At 38.2% G+C, this 20,274-nt stretch overlaps 1 protein-coding gene across 1 annotated transcript in view; it reads right to left on the minus strand.

Annotated features, from left to right (window-relative positions):
* The window catches only part of LOC139150683 (arylsulfatase B-like), a 14,793-nt gene extending 2,145 nt beyond the window's left edge, over positions 1-12,648 (minus strand). Inside the window, exons 1-5 of the mRNA XM_070723111.1 lie at positions 12,288-12,648; positions 10,630-10,816; positions 8,827-9,032; positions 7,172-7,379; positions 6,791-7,040 (exon numbers count right to left, since the gene is read on the minus strand). Coding sequence (XP_070579212.1) covers positions 6,791-7,040; positions 7,172-7,379; positions 8,827-9,032; positions 10,630-10,816; positions 12,288-12,575 — 1,139 coding nt within the window. The 5' untranslated portion in view covers positions 12,576-12,648. The remainder of the gene's footprint in view (positions 1-6,790; positions 7,041-7,171; positions 7,380-8,826; positions 9,033-10,629; positions 10,817-12,287) is intronic.
* Positions 12,649-20,274: the final 7,626 nt, after the last annotated feature.

A 20,274-nucleotide genomic window follows, 5' to 3' on the forward strand; every position in this document is an offset into this window, starting at 1 on the left:
ATTTTGCGTCATGAAGGAAAGTTGTTTATATTGAGGAGTGATTAAATCATCGACGTTTCAAACATTTCTAGTCCGGTCCCCGTTGGTAATTTTACAGTGAAAGCATCTCTTTTCCGATAATAGGCATTACTATGTTCCACGAGATACGTTACTGTGTGACCGTTGTCTGCGGCGTGACGCTTTGGGAAAACGCCCTCACATTTGTACAATGATTTTCCAATTCGTTACAAATTGCGGCCAACCTGTTTACTACAGTGAGATTTCAATGAAGGAATTTAAAAATTTATAGTTTTGGTCGATTTTTGTTGATTGAAACCACCGTATTCCGGTAAGCTCAAACCTGTTGCATATTTGAATACACCCCTGTTCCATTTCTGTTTTCATTATCAATTTATCATTTTGAAATAAGCGTAATGTATTTCAGGGTGAAGAAATGGTTTGCCGCATATTTCACGAATTTGTTATGGGTTATTTACATCTAATCTGTAAGGTCATACCAACTGAGTCGGCGCTAATTGGTTTGTCACTATGATGATGTCAGCTTGTACGATTTATGCTCATAGGTTAACTGCAGTGGAAAAAATGAAGTTTTACTGACTTTCCCGGGTATCCCCATGATCAGATGCCCTGCCCTAAAGAGAAACTGAATTTTAAGACTTCGCACTACATTTCAAGGGTGACAGCACATTAGGGTGACATTCAAAAGTGGTCAAACAAAGAAGATTTTGCCTATGTCATCAACCATCAGTCCTGCGGTGGAAATACGGCAAATAAGTTCGTGATAGAATGTTTTCATAGACATTCAGAAAAAAGGTTACCTAAGAAAGTGTAGCTTTTGAATAAAAATGACAGCCTTGACACCATGCAGGATAGCTTGGGTAGGGAAACGATAGGTGCCTGAATAGAATCTGTAAGCTTGGTCATCTAAAACTGTGTAGTAACCCTCGCCGTAGACTGTACCTGGGCAATGGTGTCACTTGTATATTTTGGCATAGATTGTGAAACTATATAAGGGCTTTCAGAGGGTTGTTAACATCGGCAGATTACAGTGTGTAAAATATGATTTTATTAATCACAATCATAATTTAATATTATATAGGGCTCAGCCCTTGGTGTCGCGCCAGGGGTTAAGATTGGCAATGTTATTTGTATTGATTCATGATAAACTGTAATTGTTACTTCATAAACGTTTATATGAAAACTATGCCCAGTTTCCCTCTGATGAAAGCAGTTCACGTACTTACACGACGTCAAACCCTGCAGCAGGGCAGGTATAGATTTTCTGTAGCGTGTAAAAATTTTGGACAAAAATTGGCAATTTTTACAATGATAACAGCCTATGGCGTTTAACAAGGGACGTATTATGCAATAATTATCATTGCAATGGTAACCGCACTGCCCACCTTCCACTTGCAAGCTGAAAACTATTGCGTTCCGTCTAAAAACTTGCAATTTTGAATCTAATTATTGACACAGGGGGCGCTCTTCTATAATTCAATCCCAGCATTCTTTGCGTATGCCCCCGTTCATATGCACGACAGTTTTCTCCGTTTATCTATATCAACGATACTTTGTATCAGCGACAAGGTGTATAATAACATTTACTGGCTAATAAAAGAGGTATATTTTATAAAAGGCATGTTATATCATAGTATTTGTTTCGTATTTGTTTATTTACGAGTACTCAAAAAAAAAAACATGGCGGCGCCCAAGAAGAAAGAAGAGGTACACTTCCGGTTACTCGCATAGTATATTATGAATAAGCGCATGCGTAGTCAGTAAGCCGCTGGCGCGACTATTAATAATCATAATTATCACAACAATGGGGTTTCCAGATGGTATTTACACAAAGTAGACGACATTGTTTGTAAAAAGTTTTAATATTCTGTAACATTCATATTAGTAATTTATTAATCATTTATTATCATTTTATTATTATATCCTATCATTTTTTATGATGATAATAATAGGAAAAATCATCACAAATAATGCCTAATCGACCTGTGGCCGGGGTGCATAATATTTTATCGCATGTAGATGAAGTTGTAAAATTCGGCAGAATTACAGAGGATTTTCAGGAGGCATTAATTTACCGCAGGAAATTTTAGGGGGGTCAACGTCACAAAAAACACTAGTCTTTTATGGGAGGAGGAGGCAAAAACCAACGATTACTTAAGGGACAACATCATTCTTTTGTATTTTTTGTGTGATATTCAGAATAAAAGGAATACGTGCATAAAATCACACAGTGTACAATATGATGTAGTTGCATCACTTTAAAGGTTTCACATATTACCGTTGTGCCGAATGCGAAGGATGGTTTTTCTTGCGACCTCTGGACAAAACGACTTTCTCCTATTCAAACCTGCTTTGCCATACCAACTAAACATTGTTACAGTGTCGGTGAAAGCTGCTATCCTAATCTATGTTATCAAAATCTCAGTACAGAATCTTGTATGAGATACGATGTCTATACTAACTATGCAAATGAGTTTTGCACATATAACAATTTATATTAAACTATGCAAATGAGTTTTGTTGATCGATTTTACCGTATGGACCTTAAAATGTTTCACTGAATGTCCAAGTTTGTCTTGCTGTAACAAGAGTAAAAGCAGTGTATAGTTAACCAGTATTCAGCATTTTTGAAGTAGCCAAACACCACAGACAAATTTTCGTATCAAACAAAATCCATGAAAAATCACTACAGCACATACGTCAAGCTATTTGTGAGCTATTCCGGAAGCATCGGCTATAGAAGTAGAGGTCACGACCTCGTTTTACAAAGTACATGATGATTTTCATTGTCAAAAAACTCAACGAAGTCACATGGAGGGCCTGATTGATCAAAGGGGTGGGATGGTGTAGAGGACTGTTCGATGTTTTTGGAAATTAATAATAACAGTGGGAAATGACAGTTGATATTTGTAGCTGCAAATTAGTGTGACTATGGTTAACTGCTACAAAGTACAGCATACAGCTGAACTCTCAGCATATTTGAATCATCGATTACGTATGTAATGATCATTTTTAGAACTTTAGTTGACTGTTTTTTCCTCAATTCTCTCCTCCCTTAGTAGTTCATTGAATGGGCAAATAGAAACAGAAAAATATCTCTTATGGAGACTTCAGTTATTATGAGAGGTGGTGGGCTGAAGGAAATTAAGGGTGGTCCATCATGTAAAATGTGACCCTCCCCTCCCTATCTAAACTCAAAAGTTTGAAATGTGTGTATAACTTTGATAGAACTGCCGACCTTGTTACATTACAAGTAAATATATATTAAGTGATATTTGCTGTAACTTTTGGTCATATTTTAGTTTTCTCGTTCTGTCTATCAAATGCTGTTTCCCGTCCAACTCCCTTTATAGCATGTTGGTATGCCAAGTATTCTGTTTGTCAACAAACTCACACACGTGTAATCACAGGGTGTTGTCTACATGTCCTTCCCCAGGGTGGGTAGGTGTTTCGTTGTATCGCTAATAAAGATATATTCTACCAACCTCTGGTGTTTCGGTCTTAACTTAGCACTGCCCTGACAATCTTGCGTAAACGTTTTATCAACATGCTGCGTCTGATGAATTTGAGTGCCTAATTAACCAAAGTAATCAAGGGTAAATTACTAATCTGTGGACGCTCTCACCAGATTATCACCGGATTAAATTTGACAAAGTCAATAACGAACGCACCAGCTTCAGTTATACCTTGCTGGTGCGTTCGTTATTGACTTTGTCAAATTTAATCCGGTGATAATCTGGTGAGAGCGTCCACAGATTAGTAATTTACCCTTGATTACTTTGGCTAATTAGGCACTCAAACTCATCAGATAATAGACTAAATTACCACCTTGCTTGCTTTGGCGAATTAGGCAATCAAACTGGTCAGATGTAGCATGTTGATAAAAAGTATACGCAAGATTATCAAGGGCAGTGCTAAGTTAAGACCGAAACACCAAAGGTTGGTAGAATATATCTTTATTAGCGATACAACGAAACACCTACCCACCCCTGGGGACGGACATTTAGACAACACCCTGTGGAGTTAATTTTGTTATTGTTGACAAGTGAATTCTAGTCCGCATTTAATTCAATTGTCAACAATAACAGTGCTGACTGTACACATAGGGGACATGTTTATAAGATAAATACTGGGCATTTCATCATAATTCAAGGATTTGAACCAGACACTGCTGTTGATACACATACCAAAAAACTACAAAAATAGCCAAAAGTCACAGCTAATGGGGCTTTAAGATTGTTCAATAAGGTAGCGACGGGATAACAGCATAAGTAGGTGATATGAGTGTCCTTTATGCATTTAACTTATGCAGTTTATTGACACTATGCGCATTGCAGTGACCGCAATCGCAATTGTCATAGGATTGTTGTGAAGTTTCTTTACAAAATTCGTTCGTCATAAACTTTAGCAATGTACAATGTGACCCTCTCCCAGTCTAAGTTTGTAAAATGTGACCCTCCCCTTAGGGTAAGTAGCTTTGTAAATATGACCCTCCCCAAATTCCTCAGGCCCGCCCCTGTCATAATAACTGAAGGCTCCCTTATTTTGATTTAAGTTTAGAAAAGTACTTTAAAGGGAACATCTTTTAAAGTCCGACTTTGTAGAGGGCGTTGCTCAGTAGAGACGATCGGACAACTTGAAGACTCGTCATAAACAAATTCGCCTTCTGGACTTTGGGTGCGGCCCTATAGACATAATAAGTGGTGATGACTCTACTGTCTATGTTACAACGGTCATTTTTTAGGGTTCGCATCAGTTACTGAAAGTATTACAAAACTGTGGCGGCTCAGCTCCTTGGTACTGTTCAGTGGTAGAGCAAGCGTGGCACTAATTCATTCGCACTGTTATTTTTTAAACATAACTGAATGCAACCTTATATAAAACTATTTGCTTCTGGCACGGTTACTCTACAGTAACCATGCTTCTGGTTCTGACTACTTTTCATTCATTTTCCTCTATTAGCATCTCCCTAGATCCGTTTTATACTTTAATTTCTCCTGTACAGCTACCTAAGGGAGCCTTCAGTAAATACAGGGGGTGGGCTGGGGGAATTGGGGGGAGGTCCACTTTTAGAAAACTGTTCAAGGGGGAGGGTCACTTTTTATAAACCTATCTTTGGGGGGGGGGGTCACTTTTAACAGAAGCTGATTTTATGGCCAAACCTTCGATTGTCTGTGTGATATTTCCTGAATAAGAAATCACCAATGAAATACGCCGATGCTTTTAAATACGTACACATAATAAACAAGTTTCACAAGCAAAGAAGATGCAGTGGTATCCTACATTAAACACCCTGAACAGTTAAAACTGATGACAGACAAGAGACAAAAACATATGCAACAGGTGGAAAAGTGTATATCAATCAGCAAATGTACATAAATGCAAAGATATTGTTAGTTTTACATTGGAAAAAATGTGCATAGTTCTCTCATAGACTACCATGTACAGTGAATTAACATTTCAATGAAATTCCAAAAGCAAATTTCTTGCACAATCATGGACTTATAACCACTCTAGTCTAATCAAGGACATTAATATCAGTAGCCAAACATACGTAAATGCACAGATTTACCAAATTTTGTGTTTGAAAAAATATTCATAGTTTAATCGTAGATTGCCATGTTTAGTGAATCAACATTTCGGTGAAATTCCAAAAGCAAATTTTTTGCACACACACGGACTTGTACCTATTCTAGTATAATCAAGAACATCAATATCAATAATCAAGCGTACATAAATGCACAGATTTACCTATTTTTGTATTGAAAAAATTATTCATAGTTTCATCATAGACTGCCATGTATAGTGAATCAACATTTCGGTGAAATTCCAAAAGCAAATTTCTTGCACAACCATGGACTTGTGACGACTCTAGTCTGATCAAGAATATTCATATCAATAATAAAGTGTACATAAATGCATAGATTTACCTAGTTTTGTGACCACTCTAGTCTAATCAAGAACGTTCATATCAATAATGAAGTGTACATAAATGCACAGATTTACCTAGTTTTGTATTGAAAAAAATATTCATAGTTTCATTATAGACTACCATGTAAAGTGAACCAACATTTTAGATGAAATTCCAAAATCAATTTCTTGTACACAAATGCACATGTAACTTTTCACTTAAGGCAAAGTACATTTAAATATTTTATCAAACATATATAATATACAGATATAGCATGTTTTGTGGGGGAAAATTGTCAATAATTTGCCTGATAGACTCCATGTATTATGATTTGATATTTTTAGATGAAGCACTATATCAGCCACATCTGGCCTTCTCATATTGGTACAAAATATGGTGACCCTCCCTCAAATGTGTGAATACCATATCTCTTAAAAAATGCTTGCGTGATAAATTTCGACTGCGCCTCCAAAAACACCAGCCCTCCCCTCCGTAATTTGTCCCTAACTTACATAATGATTAAACTAATTGTTATGTAAATTAGCTGATACTGTTTCAGTTATTCCTGGGGAGAATACTGCAGTGGTTTGGTAAGGGTCAAATTTTAGAATGTCGGACAAGGGGGAGGGGCACATTTTACGCTACAAGTGTGCGCGGAATTCCCCGGCCCACCCCCATGTAATTACTGAAGGTTCCCTAACAGCACAACAAAGTATACTTCCAAACAAACGCCGTGTCTTTCCTTCGCATATAACTTATACCACTCAAGAGCCTTTACTTGCCTACGCCTGTCATGAACGAGTCATTAAATCACTAGCAGTGGCTTTCGGTACTTGGACCACAGAGTGTGTCTTAACTTACCAGATTGTAGACCATTGGTTGTAACCATCTAGGGGTTTCGTGCCATTGAGATTACCCCTGGCAAGATGAACCAACGTGGGAAACCAATCACTAACGTGGATAAGTTCCCTGTTAGTTGATCCTCGAAGGTTAGGTGGCAGTAGAGGACCGGAAACAAATCCAGCCACTTTTATTCCCCCTTCGTAATACGACTTTTTGCCGCCTCTCAATGGCCAGTTGCTGCCGCCAAAGCTCGTTGCACCACCATTATCTGTGGCAATTCAGGAAATGAAAATACATGTCAAAGTCAAGGCGTCACTTTGAGCTAGAAGTTTTCATATATATAGCTACGGCAACCTCAATAGGTAACCAACAAAAAAATACCATATGACGTTGACATACCTGAAGAGAAGATAAGTATCGTGTTATCCCAGAGTCCTGTTTCTTCTAGCGTAGATGTAACGTTTCCAATAGCTTCGTCCATCATAGTTGCAAGGGCAAGCACAAGGCGCCTTTCCTCGTTTTCTACATCTCGGTACATCTTTCGGTATTTAAGTGGAGCTTGTACGGGGACATGGACGGCGCCGAAAGCTAGGTAAAGGAAAAGTGGCTGTAAAAAGAATATTTCAATCTTATTTAGCTGGTGATTTCCAAGTGTCGATTTTGTCGGATGTGAAGGGAATGCTAAGAACAAGGATGGATCATTGGCTTCACGAAGTGATGGTGATGATACCGACGACGATGATGGTGGGGGTGGTGAAGACTGTAACCAGTACTAGTAAAGTATTTTTGTGGAAAAATTCCCAAAATTCCATGTTTAGGCCATTTTAGCACGTGTGTACATATATCTGGTCCAAAACATGGTTTCCCCCCAAAAGTGCATAGTTTGAATTGGTTAGTAGAGGTTATGCTGTCGACATTGAGTATTTGACCCCTTACTAATGTTGAACAAAATTGTCAAAATCGCTTAGAAATTTCTCGCAGTTTTATTTTCTTCATTTTAGCAGTCCGGTTTATGTCTCAAATTATTCATGACGTTGGCGACTGAGATTCGCTGATTGGTCAAATCGCACTGTGCTCTATCGAGAAATAACCCGGACTGTTTACAGTTGGAACGACCCTAGGCCTTGACTTCTGAGGCAAACCAGCAAATCGTAAATCGATATTATATCATTCTATATTTTTAGAGCCTTAATACATTTTTCTTAAAATCACTGAAATTAAAATTAAAATCATGAATGATATATCTAGCATTGTCGGGGAATACACATTAGTGGCATGACTGTTGAAAATTAACTTTCATGACATAATTTCAACAAATAAAATATAACTGAACAATGGTAGAGGTTAGGTCAGGGAGATATGATGGAAATACGACAGTAAACGGTAAAGTTGTATTATGAAATTTTCATTTCTTATACACCAGGAGCACGGACGACAATGCATATCGCATTTGCGATCACTGACGTGAGTACAACCCTTGTTTGAATAACAGTAAAACCGTTTCGAAAACTCTTTGCGTCAATACGAGTGTTAGAACACTCATCATGTCTATTGCGTCCTTCATACTACGCGCGTCGTATTCCCATGATGGGAAAAATTGCGTATGGTAAGGGAGATGCGATGGCACCAAACGCAATTTTGATTCGTGTAACCGACACCAACATGATTACAACCTCATCATTTTATTTTATCACATAACTTGAAAACTGATTCGACAGTGCCCATAAAACGGATGAAGAACAGAATAAAAATAAATACATCGGCAGTTAAAGGGAAACAGTCGTCAGAACTGCGCCTGTGCGAGTGTTTTGTTTACAAACAATGTATTTCGTGCACGATATCTAGATGCACCTCATTATCATAGCTGCAGCATTTAAAGTATACGATATAGATTATGACAGGCATGTTTTAACTTTCATCAATCACCGTCGTACCTTGGATACAGTGTTTACATTGGTCGTATGGGTCTCATACGATCTTTGAGCGCAGTTCCGACGACTGTATCCCTTTAAATGAATGATTTAATAATTAAACAGTAGAGAAACAAAGATTACCAGTTCCGCATCGTGATTGCGAATCACTCTTTGTGCCTCAGATGCAAACAGCCTGGTTTTGTGTTCTCCAACATACTGAGGGGCTACAAACTCACTGTCGTTTCTCCATAGATCTTTGCCAAGCATTTGCAAATTCGTCCCATTTGGGTACCTGTAGTAATTGTACTTGTCATATGTATAGTAGTCGACTGCGCAATTGTAAAAGCCTGGGCAGAAAAGGAGGAAGAACATTTTGATCGAAGTGAACGAGCCAAATAGCCCGGAATTTGTGTCGCAATGCGAACAAAATTCAAGAACATTTATTTATGTTTATTTCAATTTGATAGATTTCTCACGGAATGAGAAATGTTTGTTAATAATATCAAGAAAATAGTCTACATAGTGAATGTAAGAACCTGCATCGCTAAAGAGTGGAATTTCGTCTCTATGAGAATACTTTCAAAGTAATTGATTTAGACTATTTGCAACGAGCAGCAACCCTGCACCTCTTTAAAATGGCCACGTGATTTAACAGGGAAAACAGCAGTAAAAAGGGAGGAGATGATGCCAGTATTGGAGTTCGCTGGGGCAGGAAGGGGTCACTTCATGCACAACTCTATACTCTTTTCGAGTGTTACAGCGAACTCTAGCTGGTACGGGTTTGGATGTCTCATCAAAATTATCCTCCGAACATATTGCAAAACTTTGTCACGGAAAAAAGTTGAAATCTGTACGGCCTTTTGTATAAAGCACTTGAGGAGTATGGCTAAAAGTCCGGCGTATATGGTAACATTTCATATGCATGTACTGTACAATATGGAAACGAAAACACAAAGGGCCTTTATGTTAACTTCTTCAATTAGTACTTGACTATTGGGGGAGTTGGGAGTTCGATACTAAGACAGTAACTTGCTTAGAGTGTAAAGTTTAAGTCCAGATACTGTGAATATGATGTTCTCTGTCGTCATTTAGTATAACACATATCAAGAGTTGAAGCGAGATTACAATGGAAACCTCACAACCTTGGTCAAAAGCATGTAAACACTACGAAGCTGTCACTGTCATATTCGCTTTCCAAACTGCCAGAGAGGTGCTTCACGTCCATCCTTCAAGAGAGCTTCGACCAAAATGAAATGGAGAGCTATCCATATGTACAGATAATTGACATTTACAAGCTTCTGACCAAAAGTGTGTGTGTATTTTAAATTTGCTGACATATCCGCAACCATCGTATCAATTACGTGGTATGGAAGCGACATTTTATTTGCCATCAAATATTGCTATGTCACTGTTTGTTTGTTCACTTTGTGTTTTGTTTTTCACTGTAATCATTTGTGATCAGATTGACTGGTAGTCGTACTTTCTGTGTTCTCCTCGTACAGATACTTGAAGTTGCGCAAAACGACGTCATTAAATGTCAGAAGGAGATTCATACGGAATTTAAAAGTTGCCTGATACCATTGGATAAAGGGCATAACCTTTACCTAGGAAATTATACTCGTACTGGAATAATTTACTACATGCTCGAAAACCACTACCGGCTTTGAGAAAGAGACAAACAGACATGCACTATGACATAAGGATTGAAATATACTAAAACATGTGCAAACTCAACATTTATGTAGTGCTGATGCTCGCTTCTGAATTCTTATTCACCATTTTGTCATGTCATGAGATGTCGAAATTGGCTAAGCAAGTTCGAACTGTTGGTAAGCCGCCTGCATCAAAGGGCTTGCTATAGGCCCCCATCCGATAACGATCTTAACAGAATACAATATTATACAGAAGACAAAATTTGATAATATCTCAGTTAAATAAACATACCGAAGAATGTATCGAAACCTCTTTTTGTCGGTAGGCAGAATTCTGCATAATGTCCAAGATGCCATTTCCCAACAATGTGAGTAGCATAACCGGCTTCTTTGAGTTTCTCTGCTATGGTTACTTCGTCACGTGGTAGACAAAGTGGCTGCGGAGGCAATATTACTTTATGTTGCATGCCAGTGTGTATCTGAAAATAACAAATGTAGAACGACAACGAAGGTGAAGTTTTGGATTACAGCCGTAGACAAATGAAAATGCAACCAACCACTTCTCGGGACACGTAAATCACTCACATACATACATACATACATACATACATACATACATACATACATACATACATACATACATACATACATACATACATACATACATACATACATACATACATACATACATACAGACAGACAGACAGACAGACAGACTCAGACACACACAGACACACACAGACACACAAACACACACATACATACATACATACATACATACATACATACATACATACATACATACATACATACATACATACTGACATACTGACATACTGACAAGTGCATAAAGCATGTAGGCGTATAAACACGTATGCGAGTAATGACAGATGGACATAGAGCCGTCAATTATTCTTTTATTTGTATCAAACAAATACAGCATATGTAATGGCACAGCCCCTCCACACACTGTTGAGGGACTGTGTTAAAGGTCAAGGGTTGTGACAAACGATGATGACATGTACAGCCTGTTATATCATACACATTACATCAGTGATCCCATGATCCACTACTGCTAAATTTATGGTAAATTCAGCAGTAGTGGATCATGGGATCACTATGGCCAACTTTAAAGCTTGAAAATAATTGCATGACTTTGCAAACTGTTTGCGCCACGTTTGCGAGAGCTGGGTGACAGTCCACGGATTGTCACAGTGTGCAAACACTTGACAAATATCTTCCAAATAAATATTTCATGTCTTTTTCGGTGGAGAGAAAATATTCCAGATAGCCAACATTGATGATTATGAGTACGGTAACTCAACAAAATCTGTATTTAAGTCATAATTTTCTGGAAGAATCTCACGATTTTTCAGGAACGAATCTATAAACGAAAATATGTATCTAGGAACTATGCACTTTACCATCCCATTCCGCCCAAAAATGTTTTAGAGTTTGCAAAAATTGGATTAGATTTGCGACGACATTTGACGGCTTCTATTTTATTACGTGTATTTTAAGAAAGGCATCTTGTTGTCCTTCATACCGCAAAAATGATGTGATGTGTACAGAAATTAAAATTGCCGTAGAGTCAATCGCAGTTAAACACTGCCAATGTAAATCAAAAAATAAATAAATAAATAAATAAATGGCAAGAGGAGGCAATACAGTAGATTTTCGATTGGATTCGAACTCACAACATACGGCACCCTGTCACCGAGCGAAGACACCACAGTCAAAACCGCTCGTCCGAATACCCACCCTTAGAAAAGAGTGGCTCAATAACCGAGCTAAGTTGTTTCAATCTTTCCGACTTCGGCCCTTCCACACGTTGTAGAGTTCATGAAGCACTCGTGCACTCACACACTCGCCACCCCACATCGCACACAAATTTGTCAGAGCGATGAATATATATCGCTTTACTGGGCGAAAGAAATGTTGCGTATATACCTGGTAACGACCAGACATTAACTGGCTTCGGGTGGGAGTGCATATCGGTTGAACATAGTAGTTTTCCAGCTTGATGCCCCGGTTAGCCAAATTATCCAGAACCGGTGTTTGGATTCGGGACCCATGGTAACCAATATCATAATAGCCAAGGTCGTCTGCCAAGATGAATACAATGTTTGGCTGCTTATCGCCACAACTCGCAGACTGAAGCTTTAAAAGTCCGAACACCAGCAGGATCTTTACGTCCATCATGGCTGTCGCTAGTCGAACTAACTTTCTATACTGCATAGATGCTTTCTATACTACACTGTATTAATGCTTTTGCTCAGTGTACACAGCTTGACGGCTGGGCGGATTAAGCAACACATTGACGATATACCACAAGATTTTGAACAGTTCACTACATCATACATGTGTACACAATCGATTAGCGATTGCATATAATGGAGTGAACTGATCAAAACCGAGTGGTATACCCGTTGCTGAGGTGGTTTATAGCTATCATATAATAATATTGAATTGAAATTCTGGCGTGAAACGTCAAAAAGAGGATTTTTCCCTGACTGAGAGCTCGTTCCTGTTCCAACCGATTGCGATTATAGCACGTTTATTTTAACGTCTCGACCAATCAGAACGCTGTCTTTGCGCCATCAATATACTGGTATGATATAATCTGTAATACTGTAGTAATACATTCTCATAAACAACATTCTGTACTTTATAAAATGCCTACAGTGAACGGATGCAATGCAACTTTTTTTACAGGGTGCTCTGTGTAATTGTATGGTGTACTTTACATCATTGTTGACAATCGAATGAAAGTTGTCAATATCAACTTGGAAGTGTTCATGAATCGAATTCAGTAATTTCTCGATAGCATATAATGGTCACTTCAAAATGCTCAATCTTTCACCTTATTCTTCTATGTACATACAGATCAAACTCGGCCATGGAAAACGATGGAATTGAATTCAATGATGATGGGTGGGTTATTGTGGTAGACAATAACATCGTGCACAGAACAAAAATGCTAAACAATTCAAAACTTAGAGCTATCTATTTGTTTTAACCGAACACTTCAGCACAACTCTATTCTTGTTTGACTGCAAAGTGATTAATTTCATTTAAAACAATGTTAAGGGGGCCAAGCCTTTCGGTTTGTCCCCTGTTGGTTTCGTTGCTCAAGGAAAGCCAAATTAACGGGCGAGGCTTGGGCTTTCCTCTCGCCCTTGCCCACAAATAAACGTTAATGGTCAACGCGTCGCCCGTTAATTCTATATTAGTTTCAATCGTGTTATGATGAAAAGACGAGTTTGCAGATGTTACGTTAACATGACAATTCACCATACGCCGGAATTTTCGTTGTTTCTTTGTCATAAGATTAAGTGTAAGCTCCTTAGAACTAAAAAGCAGAATCCCATGTTCTCCTCTTATTTAATAAGCTTATTGCTATATAAACACTGCAAAAAGCCGGTGTACGTATGGGGGACAATAAGATAATGGCCACATCTGCAAGCGCGCGTCTTTTCATGAAAAGGTAACACATTATAGTTGTCCTGTTTACGTAAGGTGCTTTGCCTGTCAGTTATTTAACTGTAGGGGCCTAACCAGATCGGATCAACACCGCACCAAGTGAAGTAATATGAGGTAATCCAAAGTCTCAGAATTTTGGTTTTGAAAATGCACTTCAATTTATGAGTAGTACTTGGTAAATAATACACATGTAGCGGTGCTTGTACTTTGCCTTTGCAAGTGATTTAAACTTTCCCAGGTTTGGGGAAATCGTACGCCTGCTACATACAGCAAACATTGAGCTTGGGGAAGTGTTTTCTTAGCCGTTACTGCCTCAGTGACACACATGTGGTCTTGCAACATCTAAGTCGTGACATGAAGGCTTTTTTCACCTCCATGGTCTGATAGAGTGTCCACTTGCGTTGCCAAGACGGTAGCTGAGACTCACTGGCTACGTACTCGCATGGCCTGGCTCAGCACAAGCCGGTTGAGCTGGCGGAGTCCTCGCGCTGCCGAAGCCAGCCATTTCATACAGCAAGGCTACACCAGCCACAATGCGTAGCAAGTGAAGGGTTGCGGTCGTGAGCGAGTCCAGACACTGTAGCTTTGCCTGACGTGGTATATGACGGGGACGTGTGTACGGCGACTGTCTGACAAAAATGACCAATTAAGGCTTGTAACCCTACTCATTTGAGGAAAGAAATCCCGTACACAATACTTCGCCTGTCAAAACACACAAATGAAATCGTAATTAAAGCTGTCTAAAATCACAAACATCACAAAACGGCCATATAATAGTTACAACCATGCAGATGAGAACTGAATGTGTTCATGTACTTTACAACAGGTTCATTACATAGTAGTACGCTTCACAGAACAATCAGATATCTTTCAGATCATTGTATGTAGTAGGTTCATCAACTTTCGCATATTACTCTCGGAGTTAGATCACCAATTATTAATTAAAAAACTTCATTTAATATGCAAAAGAGCTGTTTATTAACTTGACACAGCTTAAGTGCTTCATGGGACAATTAGATATCGTTCAGGTCAACATCTGTAGCGTGTTTCATCAAATTTAATGCTGTCATTTCGGAGTATTATCAATAATTACAAAGTTCAGTAAATATGCAAATGAACCCTTAATTTACTTGACACTGCTCAGTGCTTCACGCGACAATTAGATATTTATCAGATCAATATCTGGAGCAGGTTTCAACAACTTTGGTGCCATAATTTTTAGAGTTATATCACTAATTGCAAAGTTCTTTAAATATGCAAATGAACCCTCATTCAACTTCACATGCTACTGAGTGCTTCTCAACACAGTCGGATATCTGTCGGATCACAGGCGACCCAATAGGTTCTGAGTTTTTCACACTGTTTTCTCTATCATTTTCTCTTCTTTCTTCATGCTCTGAATGATCGGAGTAAATAAAATAAATGGTTTATATAACCTAACCTAGCCTCTGTGACTCTTTATTTATTTTACACTCCATTACAAGGACGTATATCTCTCATACACACATGCTGTAATTAATTAGTCAACACAACTAATTATGTTAATCCGTGGACTTATCAGGGATTTTACGGGTTGGTCAACATCGCGAAAGATAGGAATGGCTCCCCTTTTTCATTAACATCACTATCTTTCCGATGTTGACCAACCTCTGATAAGTCCACGGATTAGCATAACTAGTTGTGTTGACTAATTAATTACAGCATGTGTGTATGAGAGATATACGTCCTTGTAATGGAGTGTAAAATAAATAAAGAGTCACAGAGGCTAGGTTAGGTTATATAAACCATTTATTTTATTTATTCCGATCATTCAGAGCATGAAGAAAGAAGAGAAAATGATAGAGAAACAGTGTGAAAAACTCAGAACCTATTGGGTCGCCTGTTGTCGGATCAGTATCTGCAGCAGATAAATTCAACTATGGTGAAGTATTTCGGAGTTATATAACTGATTACAAAACCTTATTAAATATGCAAATGAGCTATTTATTAACTTTACACTACCCTATACTTCTCATTACAATTAGTTATCTATCAGATCAATATTTGTAACAGGTATCATCAAATTTGGTGCATGAATTACGGAGTTATATCACTAAGTACAGAACTTCATTAAAATATGCAAATGAGCAGATTATTGACATTACTCTCTCAGTATCACCATAATGTTGTCATATTGTCATCTGTGAAAAGTTTCATGAAATTTTCTGCAGAGTTTCTTCATATATGGCGACACTGTCATTACTGTGTCCATTGGAAACCATTACATGAAAAAAATGATATAATTTCGTAACTTCATTAATGTGCAAGCCACACTGACAAAAATCTAATCAGTTCTTGCCATAAGCAAATGGTAGCTGTCACAGTCCCGCAACCCACTGTGTACCTGTTTACCAAATCTGACGTGAATCGGTTCAGGCGTTTTTGAGATTGTGTAAACAGACAGGCAGACAGACACACTCACACACTCATGGACAGACAGACAGACAGACATCCCTACGACATTAGCTCACGTGTGTGAACACGGGCTAAAATATAGTAAATTGCATTGATTGTGTGTTCCATGTTTTCTGTTTTACGTTAATCTGTTCAGGGGAAATACATTGGTGACATCTATGACTGACAACTTTAGGTCCACTGCCATCAACACAAAGCTTTTCTTGTAGATTGATTGTCTGCCATGCCATTGTCCTTACGTCTGTTATAGCCAGGGGAAGCCTATAAATATCCCCTATCTTCCTGGGCATTCATTTGATAATATTGAACATGAGTGGCATATTAAAGCAGCATCAACGAATGCTCCCGAAAATCTGAATCTTTCAAGAACGACGGTGTAAATCAAAGCCCTGTGCCAACATATTACGTTTTATGAATACTTAGGCCGCATTCAAAAAGCTGGTGAGCGGGGAGGGGGGCTGGAGGAATTCAAGGGGGATTCGAAAAATTTTGGGGTAGTCGAGGGGGGACTTGAAAGTTTTGCTCTGCCTATAGGGGGACCTGAAAATATTTTGACTCCCAACATTTTGATGTCGTCCAATGGTTCTAATATTAGTAATAATTAAACAAAATCAGAACCATTTTGTCGCATTGTATGTGTTTAATCTCGAAAAAATCTAAAAATGTATGAATGCCATTAAATTTTCGTAAAACAAGTTGGCCTGGTAATGGGACAGGAGCTGTAACTGTTGATAATTTTTTAATATTTCCATGCAATGTATCAAACACAGTTTCTTGGTGTCTCTCTACAGCATGCTGAAATACACAATATTCAGTTTGTCAACAAAGCCCGTTTGTCTAAATATTGGTGATAATTGAATGATACAAATGCACGGTACACGTAGGCTGTGTTGGCAAGCTGAGTGCTGGACAGCTCAACATGCTGTAGAGAGTAGAACAAGAACGCAATTGTATAAACTGAACAAAAATATTGTCAAAATAAAGGTTAATACAACTACTGCCCTGCCACTACATACTGGCAGTGACAGTGATACATGTAGCTCTGATGTAGTTTAAGAAGAGTTTCGGTCATAGGACACTCAATTGACAGTGAAACATACATCTACCTGTACACAAGATCCAGCAAGACAGCAACACATAGAAGACTAGGGGACTAACAGTTACCATGGATTTTTGAATTCTGGCATATGAGAACAATCAAATATTAGAGAAAAAAATGGGGTCCCCATATTTGATCTTATACAAATGTTCGATGAAAAGTCAGTTTTTCTAAAATCACTTAAAACCAATATATAAAACCATTCATTTCAAGTTCATTCTGTGAATGAAATTTTCACATCTCATCGTATAATAACACAAAAGTAAAACTTTGAACAGTAAAGACTCTAATTTAAATGGAAAAATGTGTGACTAAATGGAATCATTTATTTTTTATCAAATTTGCCATTATTACACCCAAATTTCTGAGATTAAACATTAATTTGATGGAATATTTTAACCTTCCAGTATTGTCAATTTTGCAAAACATTTATAAGTGGCATCTAAGTTGTATATGTCTTGTACTTTTGAAAAAAAAAATGGGTAGGTCACTGTGCTCATTTTTTTCACAATTTGGTTAAATGTAGCCAGGAATACACAATTTTCATTGTCTTTCATTGATGTCGTTTTGTGTGCTTTTCAGCTGGTGCCATTGAACTGGTCAGAGTTGGAAAAACTCAAGTCGGCTTAGACTGAGAAATCCAAAAAGTCCACTGATGCATTTAAAAATGAATCAATTTAAGAACTTGCTCTAGGTATATAGCTCTACAACCGGCTAATAAGAGGTAGTGTTGAACATCTGCGTGCAGAACTACACATGTTTATTTTTACTCTGCGTGCATTCCTAATAAATATGCGGATATATGGTAATTTTGGGGGGGGGAATTGAAAATTTTTGAGGGTGTTGAGGGGGGACTTGAAAATTTTTGAGGGTATTTAGGGGGGATCTGGAAAAAAATATATTTCAATCCAACCAACGGTTAATGAACACGAGTCTCAGATGAGTTTAGACACAGACAGACTGCTTCATGGTTTCCAGCATATTGCCTCTCCCTGTTTGTTTGTGGATCCGTGTACGTGTAGGCCTATGAATGGGTGATGTGTATGTTGACCTACAGTACGACATTTTTCTGATTTTACGGTACTTCTCTTGGAAGTATGTTGTGGCCTAGCTCTGCGTACGATGCCGTATGCTTTCGGCGTCATATACGGCCATAGACCCTGGAACGAGATCCCACCACAGCTCTGCTGATTGCCATGGACAAAACCGGCCACATGCGGTCCCATTTTGGACCGAGCACGAAAAATTGGGCTCACTGCTTATTCGTAACATGGTTGACATGTAACTGGCTACTATCTATATTATGTGATTTTACCAGCTACATCATAACACCAACAATGTTTTACATCAAAGGTATGTAACAGGCCAACTTATCTTTATGTGAATTTCTATTTATACTAAAACTGACAGCAATAATTGTTTATGCAATTGTTCATTATGCAATTCAATATATTTCCACAGAGTAAAAATTTAATGAATATGAATTTCAGGTTTGGCCTGCAAATTGCAATAATAAGGTTTTTTGTCAATCATTTATTTTGGCTGCAAAAAGATTAGCCATTGTTTCACAAATATTTAAATATGAAAAATGTCATGACAGCTAGGTATCACTCTGGTTATGTATATCAAATATCATCCCTAAGGGCTAAACCTATGTCAAATGGAGCTCAGAATACTACGATGTTATTGTTCTTGTTACACATACAATACCACATGTATACGAAAATCAAACATTGTACGTTGACCATGGACGTACAGAGAAGATTCCATGGATTGACACAATGGTTGTGTACGCTAATTTGAATTAAGCATGCTTATTTCCACACTTACTGGAAGGAGTATCGTCTGATCCTAACTGAATTTCATACCCAACGCCATCGTGGAGATCGTCTACGACCATGTCCACTTCCGTTATCGGTGTATCACATACATCCTCATAGAAATCGGCATGCTCTGATCCATCTTGCCGATCGCGATGTCGTGAGAGCTTCATGATCACACCACAGGGGCAGATAAAAGTCCTCTGGGGTGGGGAGGGAGGGGTTTTTTGTGCAACGGTTCACCTTATTTTATTTTATTAATTTTGGCTGTGATATTTCAAATAAAGATTTCGACTCCACACCACTGTAATTGCTCCGAAAACATTGCAAACTTGCTAATCCGCTGTCCGTATCAGAGGATTGATTGAGTCAACACCACAGCCGTCCCACATGCAGTAAAATAAGGATCTTTATTTTACTACGTGTGTGACGGCTGTGGTGTTGACTCAATCAATTAATCCGCTGATAAGGACAGCGAATTAGCAAGTTGGCAATGTTTTCGGAGCAATTACAGTGGTGTATACAAAAGTTGGAGAGGAGATAAGGACTTGTCGGTAATATATGAAGCAGTCAGACGGTGTGGAGTCGAAATCTGTATTTGAAATACCACAGTAAAAAAATCAAATAAAGTAAACCGTTGCACAAAAAACCTCATCCCTCCCCACCCCTCCCCACCCCAAGGGACTGATTTCTGTGCCTTGTGTTATAACCTCCTGTTATACCTTGCTGGTGCGTTCGTTGTTGACTTTATCAAAGTTAATCCGGTGATAATCTGGTGACAGCGTCCACAGATTAGTAATTTACCCTTGCTTACTTTGGCAAATTAGGCACTCAAACTCATCAGATAATAGACTAAATTACTACGGAACCCTTGCTTGCTTGGCGAATTATTACAGAGCGACTAATCAGATTCCCTCAGGTTTAAAAAAATGCACGTGTAAACCCACCCAATCAAACTGGTCAGATAATAGACGCAACACAGTAAAGAAAGGCTGTTAGTATAAATCTTTATTAGCAATACATATCATCGTCAAACGTATTAAAATAAAATAAACCATAGCAATAAGAAACTTGTGCTTAG

This window comes from Ptychodera flava, chromosome 14 (assembly GCF_041260155.1).
Source record: "Ptychodera flava strain L36383 chromosome 14, AS_Pfla_20210202, whole genome shotgun sequence".
NCBI classification, from domain to species: domain Eukaryota; kingdom Metazoa; phylum Hemichordata; class Enteropneusta; family Ptychoderidae; genus Ptychodera; species Ptychodera flava.